Source organism: Chinchilla lanigera, unplaced genomic scaffold, assembly GCF_000276665.1.
Source record: "Chinchilla lanigera isolate Chin_1 unplaced genomic scaffold, ChiLan1.0 scaffold00105, whole genome shotgun sequence".
NCBI classification, from domain to species: domain Eukaryota; kingdom Metazoa; phylum Chordata; class Mammalia; order Rodentia; family Chinchillidae; genus Chinchilla; species Chinchilla lanigera.
Window position 1 is genome coordinate 1,626,448 of NW_004955506.1, and position 15,024 is coordinate 1,641,471.

At 55.3% G+C, this 15,024-nt stretch overlaps 1 protein-coding gene across 5 annotated transcripts in view; it reads right to left on the minus strand.

The window, feature by feature from the left end:
• Nucleotides 1-12,601, minus strand: part of Bahcc1 (BAH domain and coiled-coil containing 1) — a 60,106-nt gene extending 47,505 nt beyond the window's left edge. For 4 of the 5 annotated variants that reach the window (XM_013506095.1, XM_013506092.1, XM_005407278.2 and 1 more), the window contains exons 1-2: nucleotides 12,417-12,601; nucleotides 8,284-8,686 (exon numbers count right to left, since the gene is read on the minus strand). In XM_013506095.1, the coding sequence (XP_013361549.1) occupies nucleotides 8,284-8,458 (175 nt within the window). In that variant the 5' untranslated portion in view covers nucleotides 8,459-8,686; nucleotides 12,417-12,601. Of the gene's footprint in view, nucleotides 1-8,283; nucleotides 8,687-8,976; nucleotides 9,092-12,416 lie in introns of those variants that run through there. The other variant, XM_013506091.1, reaches the window with a different exon arrangement.
• Nucleotides 12,602-15,024: the final 2,423 nt, after the last annotated feature.

Sequence of the window (15,024 nt, forward strand, 5' to 3'; positions counted from 1 at the left end):
GTTGTTGTGGGACCCAGACCTGAGACTACAAAGGGCCATTAGACACCCCAGACTCAGGAGCCTACTGCCCCTCAAAAAGGTGGCCCAATGTAGGGCAAGAGCACTGACCTGAGCATGCTGGTCAGGGACTGCTATGAGGGTCAGCTTTGCATGGGGCTTGAGGCTATGGAGGGGAAGGGGCATGTGGCTGGCCCAGAAGGTCCCACTGCCCAGCAAAGCTCCAGCTGGACATGAATCTCAGGGGGTGAGGGAGGTGGCTCTGCAGGCAGTTGGGGGCCTGTTTGAGCTCATGAGGCCTGGACACACATCAAAATATCAGGGCTGTGAAAGAATCATCAGGGTTACCAGAAACCTGGTCCCCTTGTGGGTCAGAACCTCTGGGTGGGGCACAGGTGAAGTGCCAGGAGGGCGCAGCCCCAGGTGGCAGGATGCATGGCAACTGAGAGTGGTGAACCCTCAGGAACAACAAGCTAAAATGGGTAGGGGGTGTGAGGAGGTGGCCAGTGATACAGCTACCTTGGGACAGGTGTTGAGAATCCTGTGGGGCAAGATAAGCACAGCCACAGCCAAGGGCACAGGGACAGGACAGGGAACTGATGGAGGGGGACAGTCTGGCTCAGAGTGTCTGGATGAACTGGACCTGAGAACATTTTCATTCACAGTGGGAGCTCAGGAAAGGGCTAGGCCAACTCCAGCAGATGAGAGGGAGGGGCCTTAGCACACACACAGAGGAGTATAATGGGGGACTGGGGAACCGAGCTGCTGTGCCCTTGGGGAGCAGCTCATTGGGGACCTGTGGCCTGGTTCCCCCCGCAGGTGCCAGGAGCCAAAGGACAGAACAGGCAAGAAGGACATGCTGAAGGAATAGGTTGTGTCCCATCATGGGGCAGGCTGGCTCTGCCAGGCCTGCTGGAATGCAGCTCCCCAAAAGCCAGTGTGAGCAGGACAGCAGAAGTGCAAATGAGTGTGAGCTTGCAGAAATCTAGGTGTGAGCTAGTAGTGCAGTGGACTACAAGCCAGCCCACTGCTGACTGCACGAAGGGCCATGGTGGCTGGGCTAGCTGGGACATTTGTGTCAGGATCTAGAGCACAGGTCTTGCGAAGGAGATACAACTTGGCCATCTGCAGGACCAAGAAACCCCTGCCAGCCTCCAAGGGATACCCACCTAGCAGTGCACCCACTTCCCCAAGCCTACTACAGCATCCCCACCCTGGGCTTGGCTTCTGCAGGCTTCCTGTCTAGCTGTGCCCAACCTGCTCCCCTTAGCCGACACTTTCCCCGCTTGAATCCATTCACTCATCGCAGCTCTGCTCAACACGCCGGTCCACACGCCGGTCCTGAGGGCCCTGCTAGCCTGGCTCTAGGGTGGAGGCTCCATGATACCTTCCAGAAGAACAGGGAAAGAAAGCCCTTAGACACCATGGAAGGACAGGCCAGGGAGGGAAAGGGAGCCAGCTGGAGGCAGTGGGCTGGCATCTACTGGCTGCTGTTACAGCTGTCCTGTGATTAGGTTCCAGATTTGTCAATGAAAGGGAATAGTGAGCTGGTATACTTTTTAATCTAATATGGTTAAGGATGGGGGAGCATGGTGGGCCCCCCAAAAAGCACTCCCCCTAATCACCCTCTGTCTCAGAGACCCCAGGCCACTGTTCAGAGGTCCCAATCAGAGACACACCATTCTCACTGTCCTCCCACATTTCTGGAATTGTTGCCTAGAGCACTAAGTCCTTGGCTGAGGTAAGGGGAAGGGGCTGCTTCATCTTTCTGGTCCCTGGTAGAGTGGGTCTTCCAACACAGGAAAAGGGAGCACCCCAGCCAGCCTCAGAGTCTTTGTGTCCAAAAACACAGGTCTTTTTGTTCAGGGAGAGGGAAGGAAAGGGAGGGAAGAGGAGGCAGAAGCCAAACCCACCTGTCCCCCGCCCCCAGGTCAGCATGAAGGAAACCCTTCCTGGATGGACCAATCTGGAACCTAATCACAGGACAGCTGTAGCAGTAACCAGTGGATGCCAGCCTGTTGCCTCTCAGCTTCGGGCAGCGTGCTGGGCTGCCAGGCCTAAAGCCTGCTGTAAACCCAGCCTAGACCTCATAAGCAGGGCCTGGGCGTACCCTGCCCAGCATCCACCAGTTCCCAGAACCTGCAGTGGCAGCTGCTCACCAGGCCACAGGAGGCAACGATATTATGTATTATGACAAACAGGGGCAGCCCACGGACAAATAGGCCCGAGTGATCTAAACAGTGTATTATCCCATAAAAACATCAGCAGGCAGAGTGTCAGAGCCAAAGTGGAGCACTGTCCCAAGCTAGAGGCTCTCTGAGGCCACCAGCCTCCTCAGTACCACTGGCCTCTGGGGCGAATTTCTAGATATTGCCTGCTGGTTGTGATTTTGGTTTTTGCTTGTTACACCGTGTCTGTGGTGGGGAAAATGAGGTCCCAGGGGTTAATGGGGCCAGGGGAACCCCAGGGGAACTGTTTCTTGGTGATGAGGGGGTGGACACTGGGCAGAACAAGTGACCTATCTGCCACACAGACAGGACATGTGTTTTGCATCCTAAAGCCCATACCCAGCATGTCTGCAAAGCAACAAGAGACGAACACACCCAAGGAGACTTTCTGGAGCTTTTCCAAGGAGTGCTTGGGGCAGGCCACCTTCCCTCCAGGAGCTGCCTGCCTGAGAGTTTGAGAACTTCCTCAGGGCAGGTGAGGACAGCCAGCCTTCCTCTACAGGGGACTGGGGGGGTGGTTCCTCTTTGGAAATCTCTACATTGTCATGCACTGCTGCAAGTTGGGGATGTAAGGAAGCCAAGGTGGAGGCTACCACCCCAAAGTGGGACTCCATAGGCATTGCACCATTCAAGAAGTCTTTCCCAAAGGAAGTCATATGCCACAGGCAGAGCTTAGAAGTCTGGTGACAATCTTGCATGCGACTCCGGCCTGATATTTAAGGCAGCTGTGCTACAGGGTGGAGGGAGTGGGGCTGAGGGGCAGCTGCATTTTTTTCAAGGGTCTATACTCAGATATTTATGGTAGGAAGGAAGCCAGGCAGCCAGAGGCCTCCAAGGAGAAAGGGCAAGGGGGCGCTGGGCTAGAAAGCACTTATTCCCAATGGCACTGGTTGAACTCTATTTGTGCCTGGGAATTCCCAGAGCAGGGACAGGCAAGGTCCCAGGCTGGACCCTGGAGCTAGACCAAGGCATTCTGGGAAACGTAGTCCTTGGGGAGTTAGAACAGCCAGCCGGGATTTGGGGAGTGTTTAGTTAGGGAACAGCCAAGGAAGAGCAAAGAGCAAAGGGGCCTATCCTGACCTCATCCTCAGAGTGGAGGTTTAGGATTCCTGGGAAATGGTTTCATTTCAACATCTGCTGCCTCCTTCCAATCATCACAAGTGTTTTTCTCTGAGCAAGGAGTCTGGTGCTCTTATTTTGGTGGGTAGACCTTGATCTCCCCAGAATGAAGGACCCAGACCATATCTACCAAGTTGAAAGGACCATTCAGTGCCCCTCCCTCCCATCCTCCTCTGGCTATGGCCTTCAGACACCAAGAGAGAGGGGACCAGGTGCTACCTGCTGGCCTCAGCCTCTAGGAGAGGCTGCAGGCACACGGAGCGCTCGCGTGCACATTATTTATGCTCACAGCCCGCTCTGATGACATATGTAAGTTGACAGCGAACATCCTATCAACTTGCTGGAGTGTATCTTGATTGTTAAAACACACTCTTAAAGGAGTACAATCATTTATCAAATTAAAATAGCCGCACCTTGCTTGTTCCTACTGTGTCTTCCCAGACCCCCAGCAGCCTCATTCCTGCTCCTCTGGCCTCCTAGGGACCCTGCCCTAGTCCTGGGCCCTGCTTCTTGAGGACCCTAGCCTCCGCACCCCTCCCTAACCCTCCCCAGGCCAGGGCAAGCCCACTAATCGCCAAGAAGTGACAAACGCCAGAAGCCCCACCAATTAAATTTAAACTCATGCAAAGCTCAGTGGCCAGTAAATTATTATTTTTATTAGCTTGAACCAAGTTCCCGTAAGAGAGAAAGTCAACTTGCTCCCATGAATGGCTCTTGTATAATTTATTTAACTCTGTGCTCTTTGCCAAAGCCTGAAATATTTTTAGCTCGTTCTGTTGTTGGATTTGGCTTTTTTATGTGTGTTTCTGAGGGGTATTTTTAGCCTCATCCATGTTATTCTAACAACCTCCTATGCGTTCTGTCCTGTCTGTGCGGCTGTTGAACCCTGTCTAGCGGGAGAGGAGGAAGATTTCTAAGAATAACCAGGGAGTGTTTGGGGGTGCGTGTGTTTTCCAGGGGAGATGTGCTATCTGCACAATGCTGCTCCCCATTTCGATCACTAATTTGCCTATTGCTCACGTGACCTGGATATTCCTATAGAAAACTCGATGTTTCCTTAAAGGAATAATCAGACACAGTGGCAGCACAAACCCCACAGAGAAAGAAAAAAAACCCTACATTCCACAAACGGCTTTGGTGGGGCGGGTGCAGCCACAGCCGGCACAGTCCCCAAGCCGGCTGCCAGGCCGCCAGATTCCGGGATTCCCGCAGCTCCGCTGGGCATGGGCGGCAGCTTTGATGTCTAGCTCTGTCACTTAGGGAGCAGGATGGGTAGAGTCTTCGGAAAGTAACTCTTTTCACACCTACTTAATGTTGGTAACTGCTGCAGAGACACTCCATCCTGTCATGGAGTTAATGAGGTATTTACGAAAATGTATTTTTTTCCTTTACAAAAAAACCCCATGTGATGAGGGAAGGGGAAACTGGATGGGGTCTTTTCACTCCAGGAAATTATTATTTTCTTTTTTTTTTCCTATGAAGCTGGGCGGGATTTAGGGGGTATTTTATTTTTATTTTTATTTTCCAGATTGGCTACCTGAGCACTTTTGGCAGGAAGGAAGTTTGCAATTCCCTGCTAGAGGGCTTGGGTCCCATAACAACCCCAGCCCAGGGCACCTAGCTACCCAGGCAGGGACAATTCTGAGCCCAAAAAGGGACTCAGATTATGCAAACCAAGCCACGAAATAGTCCCTTGGTGGAGCCCCTGCCCTGAGGAGGGACATTCAGAGACAGACGGGACCAAAGCTGACCTAGCCAGAAGGGGGGAGGGGCCAGATGTACACACAACTCTGGCCTTTCTCCCAGGCCAGGGCTGCCTCCTGATTAAGGCTCCTCAGCCCACAGGCAAGATCCCCAATTGCTCCAGGCAGTAGCGCTGATGAGAAATCTTGGGCTGGTTCTTGTCAATTTTCTTTTTTCTTTGCGCCCCCCCCCATTTCACAGCTTTGCCTCCAGACCATCTGTATTAGAGACAAAATCTAACACTGCACTAAAAATAATAGTTCCAAACATTTTAATTGCACCTTTTGGTGACAAGGTTACTGAACAACACTTTACCACAAAGCCCTATGGCCGCACATAAAGCACTTTCATTTTTGGAAAAACAATGGGAGGAGAAGCCCTGGAGCCCCATAGCCCCTTGGGCCCCACCTTCATCTCCCGCAGGCTGATGCTGTGCAAATGCTGGGTGGGAAGTGGGGGAGGGGGCAGCTGGTGGGGAGACCCTCGGCGCAGCCTGTGCTGTGGTGCCAGACCACGCAGGCAGGGAGAGCGGCTAGAAGAGGCAGCTCTTGGAAAGCCAGTGCATCACTGGGGTCCTTGGCCCCAGCGAGAGCCCAACACTGAGAAGAAACTGGAGCAACTGTCTTGGAAGGGCCAGCTGGGCTGCTGTGATGCTGGCCTGCAACCCAGGACATTCATGGAAATAGGAAGAAAGTCCAAACTGGCCATTTGGAAATCCACACATGAGACACAAAAAAATTGTTTAACTTCATTACATCTATTTCTGTCTAAACTAGATCCTATATATGACACAGACTAAGGCAAAGGAGTCCTGGGTGTAACTCCTTTTAAAAAAAATACATATAGTGAAATCTTAAAAACTAATATGATGTCCTGGCTCTCCACAGTTGCAAAAGGCTTCCAGCTGCAGCCGCCTCCCCTGCATGCCGTGAAGCTTCCCATCACAAACAGATCCCATCACAAACAGATCAGACATCTCCAAGCACAATATGTCCCTCCAGTCCCCAGGGGGTAGAAACTGGGCTTCTAGGAGCAGGGGACAAGTGGTCCTCCAGCCCCAAAAGAGGGAGTTTGGGGGGACCTCCAGCATCCTCTAGAGCCCCAATGCACGGGGGGTAGTAGGGGGGGACTGGGGTCAAGTAACAAGGATGAAGGACACAGACCAGATCAGAACTCAGAGAAATTCCTCACACCCCTCTGTGGCCTGCACTCCAAGAACCACGTGGTCAAACTTAGAATGAACGAGACAAAGGTCCAGGACACCCCACCATGCTCCCACCGGACTGGGTGTTACCTAGATCTGGAAACAAGGGTAGAAAGGGGAAATGGTGGCTAACCAGGAGCTGGCCCAGCTGTGGGCTGCTGAATGGGGTTGGGAGTCAGCAGTGACCTGAAGGGATAGAGAGTCTGGCCTGGGCTGGCCTCCCCAAAGGGGATGGCCCCTAGCCTGCCTGGGCACCCCCATGAAAGCCTTGATGTTAGAGGCCCCTCCCCTCATGGCACTGTGACCTGCTAGGCTAGAGGGCACTGCATGCTGGAGGAGGACAGCTCTCTCCCCAGGGCCCTGCCTGAAGGCTTGGTCTCCCGGCCCCCAGAGAGGGCCACAGAACTGCAGCCAGAAGCAAGGGCTGGCAGGAAAGCTGGGGAACTGTCCCCTGCAGCCACCGTGATCTCTTCCCTCACAGCCCAGTGGGGCCTGCTCTGGGTGGGCAGCATCTCAATGCAAGGGTGGAAAGAGACACTTAATAACCACAGAGACATCAGAAGGGATATTTTTAAATCATTGATTGCTCAGGCAAGTACTTTTTCTCTTTCCAGTTATAAATCTGGAGAAAAAGAAAAGGAGAGAAAGAAAGAAGAAAGCAATGGAGAGAACAGGGCAGTTTGGCCAGAGGCTCCAGCTGGAAAAGAATCGGGCAGAGTGGGGCTGAGCCGGCAGAGAGCCCAGGGAGCCCCAGACCACGTGAGCGTGGAAGGCCCTTGAGCAGTACATGCTGGTAGCCCCTTAGTAATTAGGCAATTTTGAATTTTTTTAAAAAAGGAAATGTATGCTTTTTCTCTTAGACTGCCTTTCCTTCCAACGTTTTCCCTTCTAGCCCTGTCTGTGCCATCCGTTTCAATCCACATACTAATTGTAATCCCATTAAAACAGATATAATTTTATTAGTATTCACAGTTCATCAAGCTAGCAATAGTAACTGTTACTGCCAAATATAAAGAAAAAAAGCTGCAAACATTTCTGATGTTTATCAAGCCGATCTGCGGGGTGACCACGCTCAGCCTCTTGCGCTACCCCAAAGTCCTCCCGGGAGAAGGAGGTAGATGTGGCCCTTCTCCCAGACCTCCCCCAACGCCAGGATCAATGCCCAAAACAGAGGCCTGGGTGGGCTCTGCCAAGGACAGAACCTTTGGCTTGCAAAGTGCACGGTGCACCGAGAGAAATCGGTAAGCTGGGCACCCACAGGCCGCCCCAGGCTGTCTCCTCTCGGGGCACACTCATCGCGCACTCGCCTGCACCGAAATCTGGAGCGCGGCGCAGCGCTGCCCTCCCTAGGTGCGGGCTGCTTGCTGGCCGCGCTCTGGCCATGCTTTGTCCGGCTTTAGCAAGATACCAGAGGCACTTGTTAAAGCTAACGCATCCCCTGCAAACCCATTCTCGCCCTGACACTTCAAGGCTTTATATAGAAACAGGATTTGCTCGTCTTACACCAGCAGTCCCCATTAGCGCTCGCCCCGCGCATGCCGCCCTAATCTGCTGCACCCGGCGCGCTGGCCCCATCCCCCAGCTACAGAGCCTTTGGTTCCTTCGGACAGCGCTTCCTAGTCCTAGCGCCGGAGCATCCCAAGGAGGTGAACAGAGAATGCAAAAAAAGGTTCTTTGGGAATTTAGTTAGTAGGTGGTGGTGGTAGGGGGTGGTCAGAAATGGAAGGTTTTATTTTTAGCCAGCTGCAGAGCTGCCTGAGACCCCCGGGGGACCCCCCAGGAAAGGCCTCCATAAACCACTACTAGGACCAGGCTCCCGGGCTGGCAGGGAGCGAAGCCCCTTCCGCGCCGGGCGGGGAAATGAAACCAAAGCTTGAGAACTGCTCCGGGAGCCGAGGGGCGGGCTCCGGTCGGACTATCAAACATCCTCATCGAACATCCCCATTGCACGGAGGGCCTCCCGTCCTGCACCCGCCGAGCATGGGCACTGACCTGTGTGTGAAGCCATGGGCAGCGGTGACGGGAAGTATTTCCCCGGCTGGAAGTGCGCGGAAGGCTGGCCAGTGGGACCGGCCGGGGCCAGGCGCGCGGCAGCAGCGCCGCGGTGGCCCAGGCTCCCGCGCTCAGACAGGAGATGCGGCGGCGGTGCAAAGTCTCGGCCATCCATGCCCGGCCCCGGCCCCTGCCCCGGCCCCGGCCAGCCGCTGCCTCCTGGGAGCAGCGTGGCCGGGGCCCAGGGGCGACTAGACGCGCGGGTGGCGCGCGGGTGGCGCGGAAGAGGCGGTGTCCGGGGTCACCGGCGGCAGGGGAAGCGTGCCCGTCAGCACGCCGGAGGACTGGGCTTCTCGGCGGGCGGCCGAGCGCCAAGTCGGCGGCCGCCGTGCACGTCCATGGTCTGCGGAAGCAAGCAGAAAACACTCATTGACTGGGGGCTCGGCTGGCCCGGGCCTCCCCGCCCCCGCCGCCACCCCCGCTTCCCCCTCCTAGGGCTGGAGCCGGGGCCAGGACCCGGAGCGCTCAGTACGTCTCCCTGCCACACAAGCCCGCACCAGGCCACCCGGGCCGCCCTGCACCCAGGTCCCCGCGTGCACATGCACCGTCCCGGCTGTGCTCAGCCTGGAGGAGCAGGGGGCGACTCGGCCACGCTGCGCCCCGGTTCCCCTTGGCGTCCCCGCGGGTCCCTACACTGAGGGCGCCGTGTCGAAGAGGCTGCTGGCTCCGCTGGGTGATAAAAACCCAAATCTGCGAAGCCATCACGCACACTCGCGCGCGCACACACACACACACACACACATTCACACGCACACCCTCTCCCCTCCCCCGCTGCCCAAAGGTGTCTCGGAGGAAAAGGCCTGGGGTCCACGCTCTTTTTTTCCCTCGCCCATCATTCCGAGGTCCAGCTTTTACTGCATTCCGCTTAACCGAATAACCATGCTAATTAAGCGAGTAATTTTATTGATTGTAACTCAAGAGTTTTTTTTATAACCTTCCTTTTCTCCCCTCTCCCATCCCCCCCATGCGTCTTTTCAGTCCATTCTTTAGAATCTGTAACCCCCTCCCACGGTCCCACTGGGACCGGCCTCTGCCCGCTAACGCTGTGCCAGGACCCTGAGCTGGCTCCCGGGTGCCCCAGGCATCCCACAACCGCCACCAGCATCACCTGGGCTGCCACGCCGCAGTGCCTGGCCTGCTGTCCCCAAGCCTGGAGCTTCCTGAAGAGACAACAATCACCCCAACCCCCCAATCAGATTCGCCCAGGCTCTTCCTCTGCAGGCTGGGGGCTTTGAAAGTCAGAAATCGTTCTCTCTCAGCCTCCCAAATCGCCCTCGACATCTCTCCATTCAGTGCCTACTCGAGATTGCCCGGCCAAGGCCAGTCTCCACATGGCTCATCAGCCGGTGATTGCGGGATCTGAGACTACAGCTCGGCCCTGCAACCCAGGAGGATTGGCCTGGCCCAGCGAAGCCTTAACCCATGCCCAGGTCCCAGCAGATCCCTGACCTTCATCCACCCCACCCCTTTGCAGGGCTGCCTAAAGATAACCCTCACCTCCTTTCTCTTCCACCCCCACCCACCTTGGAGCCCACTCCCAGGCAAAATTGGAGACAATTTCAGACTGGACTCAAGCAAGAGCTATAAATGGCACCACCATGCACGTGCCTCCAAAGGTTCTTGATCGTTGTCATTCTACATATTTCTCCTTATTTCCTAAACATGCACTGTTTTAATGTTTGCTATCACCTCCAACATAAGGGAGATGGATAGACTCGATATTCTTAATTGTGAAGCTTGCAAAAAGCCTCATAGTGGTTTTCTTTAGCGGACCCACCGTGACAACAAAGCGATTAAGATGTTTCCTATTTCGTAAATACCATTATAAATTGCTATATTTTATGCTCTGGGTTCTACAACATCTTATTTGCAAACTATTTTGTGTCTGATTTAATCTATAACCAAAAACATAATGTATTAAGTGAATACATATTTGTTCAGTTGATAAGCTTTTTTAATATTTATTCGCGGAGCTTTTACATTGTAAATAAACGGGACTACACAAAGCATTCTCTTTGTCTCAAAACTGCATACAAAGGGGCTTGGGGTTCCCTTCCCTTAGGGTATCCACACTCTTCCCCGGTCCAACAAACAACTCTGCTTACCGCTTACCGCTGCGCAGGCTTTCGAGCCAGGCCGCAAGGGCTGGGAGCAGCAGGCCGAGGGGGCTGCTCGCGCCGGGGTCAGAGGAGGGCTTGCGGGGGCCGGATGAGGGGCTTGCGCGCCCGGGCTGGCCGGCGCCTCCTGAGTCCTGGAGGGCGCCGGGCAGGACAAAGGGAAAGCAGGAAGGGGAGGGAGGTCAGGAGCCTGTGGCTTCAAAGGTGCCGAGGGCCCGAGAAGGGTCGGGGCTATGAGCGGGGCTGCGAGGCTTCCCGGCGGCCTCGGAGAGTCGTGTGTGCGCTTGGCCTTTGTTTTGTGGGTGTTTCTCCCGCTTTCTTTCCACTAAGAAATTTCGAAACTGTCGAGAAAGCTCGAGCTGCTCAAGATTCTCGAGAAGCGGGCTCTGGGACCAAGCATCAACTTTACTCTGCCATCTCCTGCGGACGGATTGCTGGCTTAGGTTGCCCCTTTCCGACCGACCTGCTCGACTTTTTACACAAAAGGGGCGGATTAAGTTGCCAGTGTGTGCCGCCACGATTCCTACTGGACTGGCGAGGGCTTTTCTTTGTGTTCTCCGCTGCTACAGAGCCGCCACGCCGCGAGTCCCGCCTGCCTGCGAGAGCCCGAGCCGCCAGGCAGCGAGCGGCCACCGCGGCCAAGGCTGCGAATCCGTTCCGGAGCCAGGAGCTGCGGCGCCGCCACCCGCCGCGTCCCGGGGCTCCGAGCCCACCCTCTCCCCATCCCTGGGACAGGCCGCCGAGGAGGACCCTAAAACTGGGCTGAACCAAGGAGCAAAAGCAGTGAAAGCGGTGGCGTGCAGAGGACCGCGCTCAGGCCAGAGAATCGTCGGCAAGGGCCTTTTGGAAAAAAGTGAACCTCGCATCGCCTCCCCAAGGTGGCAGGGCGTGACCCCCGGAGCAGCCGTTCCCCTCTTCCCGCGCTCTGGGATTCTGAACTTATACAGGTTTGCGCTGTTTTCAACTTTTCCATCTAAAAACCCTCTTGGCTTTTGCGACCCGCTGGGGGCGGGGACTTCCGCGCCTCCGCTCCCCTCGGCCCCAGTCTCCGGCGCTCGGGGTCCGCAACAGGCCTGCAGGCCAGGCGCGCACCGGGCGAGGGTGGCTCTCGCGCCGCTGCAAAACCCGCTCCCTGCGAAACGGCCGCGCCCGCCCCTCCCCCGACGGAGAGGAACGCGAGCTTGGGTGGCGCCGGATCCTGGCGGCTGGGGACGTATCCGCCTGCGGACCTCGCCACGCTAGCTGCCCGGAATGCGCGGTGAAGACGCCCTGCGCCCTCGGCTCTCACCCTCCACCCCCCGACTCCTCCGGAAAAGAATTTTCTCTGAAAGGTTCCGAAATGAACGAGGCGCTGGGAAGGGAAATCGAAAAACCTCGCTATTACTCCTTTCTCTCCCTCCGGACCCTCGCCGCGACCAGGAAGGCTCCTTTGGGCAGCGGCCGTGGCGGCCGCGAGCCGGCCGGCTCTCTGTGCGGCGGAACGATCGGGCGGAGCCCATCTAGAACTGCTCGGGGAGGGGGCCGGGATGGGGGAGCAAGTAATCGGGGTTCGTTCGTGGTTACTCTAGAGCTGGGCGCTCGCTGACTGTCCAACCGGAGCCACCCGCGGGGCTCCCGCTGGACGCTGCCCGGTAGTCCGATTCTGTCTCGATTATTTATTTTTAATGCTGGGTGTCGATCGAGACAACAAGCGCTCAGAGCAAAGCAAGGACGCATTACGGGGGGAATTTTAAACCGATCGATAGGATTCTTTCAGAGAAAAAAAAAATCACACATATATAGTTCATCTTTTTCTTTAAAAAGACTTCTCGACATTATAACGGATTTTTAAAAGGGAAGATACATTATTTCTTAAAACCACAATCCTGAATTTCTTGCTAAAAAATGTAAATCCCCAAAGCCAAAATAAATAAAATAATAAAAATACAAAAAATGAAAGCAATTTCAGTTACTTACTGGAGGCTGTTTCCTGGATACAATTGAATGCAATACAATTAAATCAGTAAATGTGACTTTGTTTTGTATTCCTATTGGTATTTTCAATGTGCTGACTGTTGCACTGTAAATGCACCGCTTCCACAACAACGACTCTAGCGAGCCCATCCAGAGCGGCTCTCAAGCCTGCAGCCCGGCGCGGCGAGCCACGGGCCCTGCATACTAATAAGCTCGTGCCACTCACCCCCGAGCAGCCAGCGCGCTGATTGGCCGCGCGGCCCTCCACGGACGGGAGCTCGTGCCACTCATTTGGCGTAAACAGGCCTCCCAATAGGCTGGCGCCAGGCCAGAGAGCTGCCAATCAGGGAGCAGCAGGGCTACTACCATGCCGGATGGCGCCTAATTCAAGCCAGGCGACTGCGCAGCTCCTCTGCGCAGATCATTGCTGCTGAATGGGAATCTGTTGGCGCTGGGCGGGAGAGGAAGCAGGGGCGAGTGAGAACGCGTGTCCGAGCTCAGGGAAGGCTTTTTCTTTCTTTCATTCTTTCTTTCTTTTTCTTTTTTTTTTTTTAATCCTGCAGGTCTAACGTTTGGCTCCGGTGCACAGAATGCCAGGAGAAGAAACAATAATACCCCTAAAAGCAAATACCTTTTGGATACCTGGCATCTGTCTGGCAGGTGGCAGAACATTGGCTACGGTGGGCCCGACCTCTAAACCCAGAAACCTCATAGGCTTGCCCCGCTTACTCCGGCCCGAGCCCAGAAATGCGTGTCCTCTCACGTCTTGGCCACTCTCACACACGTCCTTTCCACTCGCATATAGCTGCAGGCCCTCAATTTTATCTCCCTCTGCGGGGCTTTGCAACAGAGCTACAATCCAAAAGGAAAATCGAGGATTTGTTGATAAGACAAGGATGACTTTTTTCTGCTCCTAGGTTTTAAAAATACTTCCTCAGTTAATTTTGGGGCAGGCTGACCTGGTGTGAGGACGGGGCACAGCATTTCTCAGAACCACCCTTCTGCATATCCCCTACATTCTCCCTACAGTGGAAAATAGTCACGGAACAGTTCTTTACCGTAATCAGAATCAAACCACTTTAAAAAATACCCTGCAAGCAAATATTTTGGTTAGAATTTTGTTTCCTATCCAAGTGGTATTTATTCTCGGGGAGCCGAGGTGATGTCTTAGTGACGAGCAATACATCATTTTTTACTCCTCTTTCTTCGCGTGAAAAAAAAAGGATGTTTAAACTAGATGGCAAAAGACACATTCACACGTATTAGAATTTCTTTATCGCCTGCTTCCGGCGAGGACGAGAAGGGGTTAACCCCAAGCCTGTTGTTTCCTTTCTGTCTCCGCCTCCCCTCCCCCGCCCGCTCCCGCGGGACTGCTAGGATTGGTTGGCACTCCGCCAGCAGGCTGTCACTCACTGAGTGTAAACAAGGCGCTGATTGGCTGTTGTCCAGTCCGCACAGGGCCTCCCGAAAAAAGCAATTACTGCCTCCGCGGTTTCAAGGCGGCCCAAGGCCGCTTGATGAAAGGAGATAAACTGGGGACCGTTTCCAGGATCCCCGCGGGCCGACCCCGGCAGCCCGGGAGCCAAGGTGCGGTGGAGAAGCCTAGGATCAAAGGAATCCACAGAGAAAAGAGAAGCAGGCAGACATCCTGACCAGCCTCGCCCCCGACGGGCTGCGCTGACCTGGGGTAGGGGCCGCGGGCGGGGCTCAGGGGTTCCCCTCCCGCCTGGGACCAGGCCTACTTCCGCGCCCGCTTTGGGCGTCGCGGCCGGGAGGAGCTCCAGGTAAGTCGGGCTCCGCGAACCGGACCGGAGGCGTAGGACATGGCGCGGAGCCTGGGTCTGCAGTCTCGGGATTTGGCTCGGTGACGCTGGTACCAGGACCCCAGCTCCCGGCCAGTCCCCGGCCGCCGCCTTTAGTAACACGGCGCGGTAACCGCTAGGCCCCGGGCGCACCCGGAGATCCTATTAGCACGCGGCTATTCATTAGGCTGGGGCAATTGAGTTAGGTCCTTGGGTGCGGGCCCAGGGGACGGCGCAGGCGTCGGGTGGGAGACGCGGACCACCGGGTTCGTGGTGGCCTCGGGAGAACGAGGCGGAAAGCCCTGGTCCTAGCGAATGTCGGGGGACCCGGGTCGATTCAGCTCTAGCCTGTCGGGCGCACGCGGAGGCCTCCCGCTTCGAACGCACACCGAGGAGACCACCCCGGCTGGGGAGAAACCGCTCCGCAGGCAGGGATCTGCGGTCCTAGCCGGTCTGAGGGTTAGCCGTGGGTTGGAAGTTCCCACCCCATATGTTGGCCTGCACAGGGCGCCCCTTGCAGAGGGCGCGTTTCCTTTGCTTGTTTGAAAGCTGAGTTTCCCATAGCTTTCTTCACTGAGCTTTTCGGATCCAGAAATCTTTTTTTTCTTCTTTTAATTTGTAGACTCCACTTGAAGTTTTAAAGTATATATATGATGTGTGTTCTATATATATGAATGAGAAAAAACATGGAGAAAGTTTTGGATCTAACAGCATACTTTAGTCCTCCGAGCTGCTAGGACCCCCAGAAGGTCCTGGGGGTCCAGCAGAAAAGACCTAGGTCTTCTAAAGCCCGCAGACACACAAGGGCA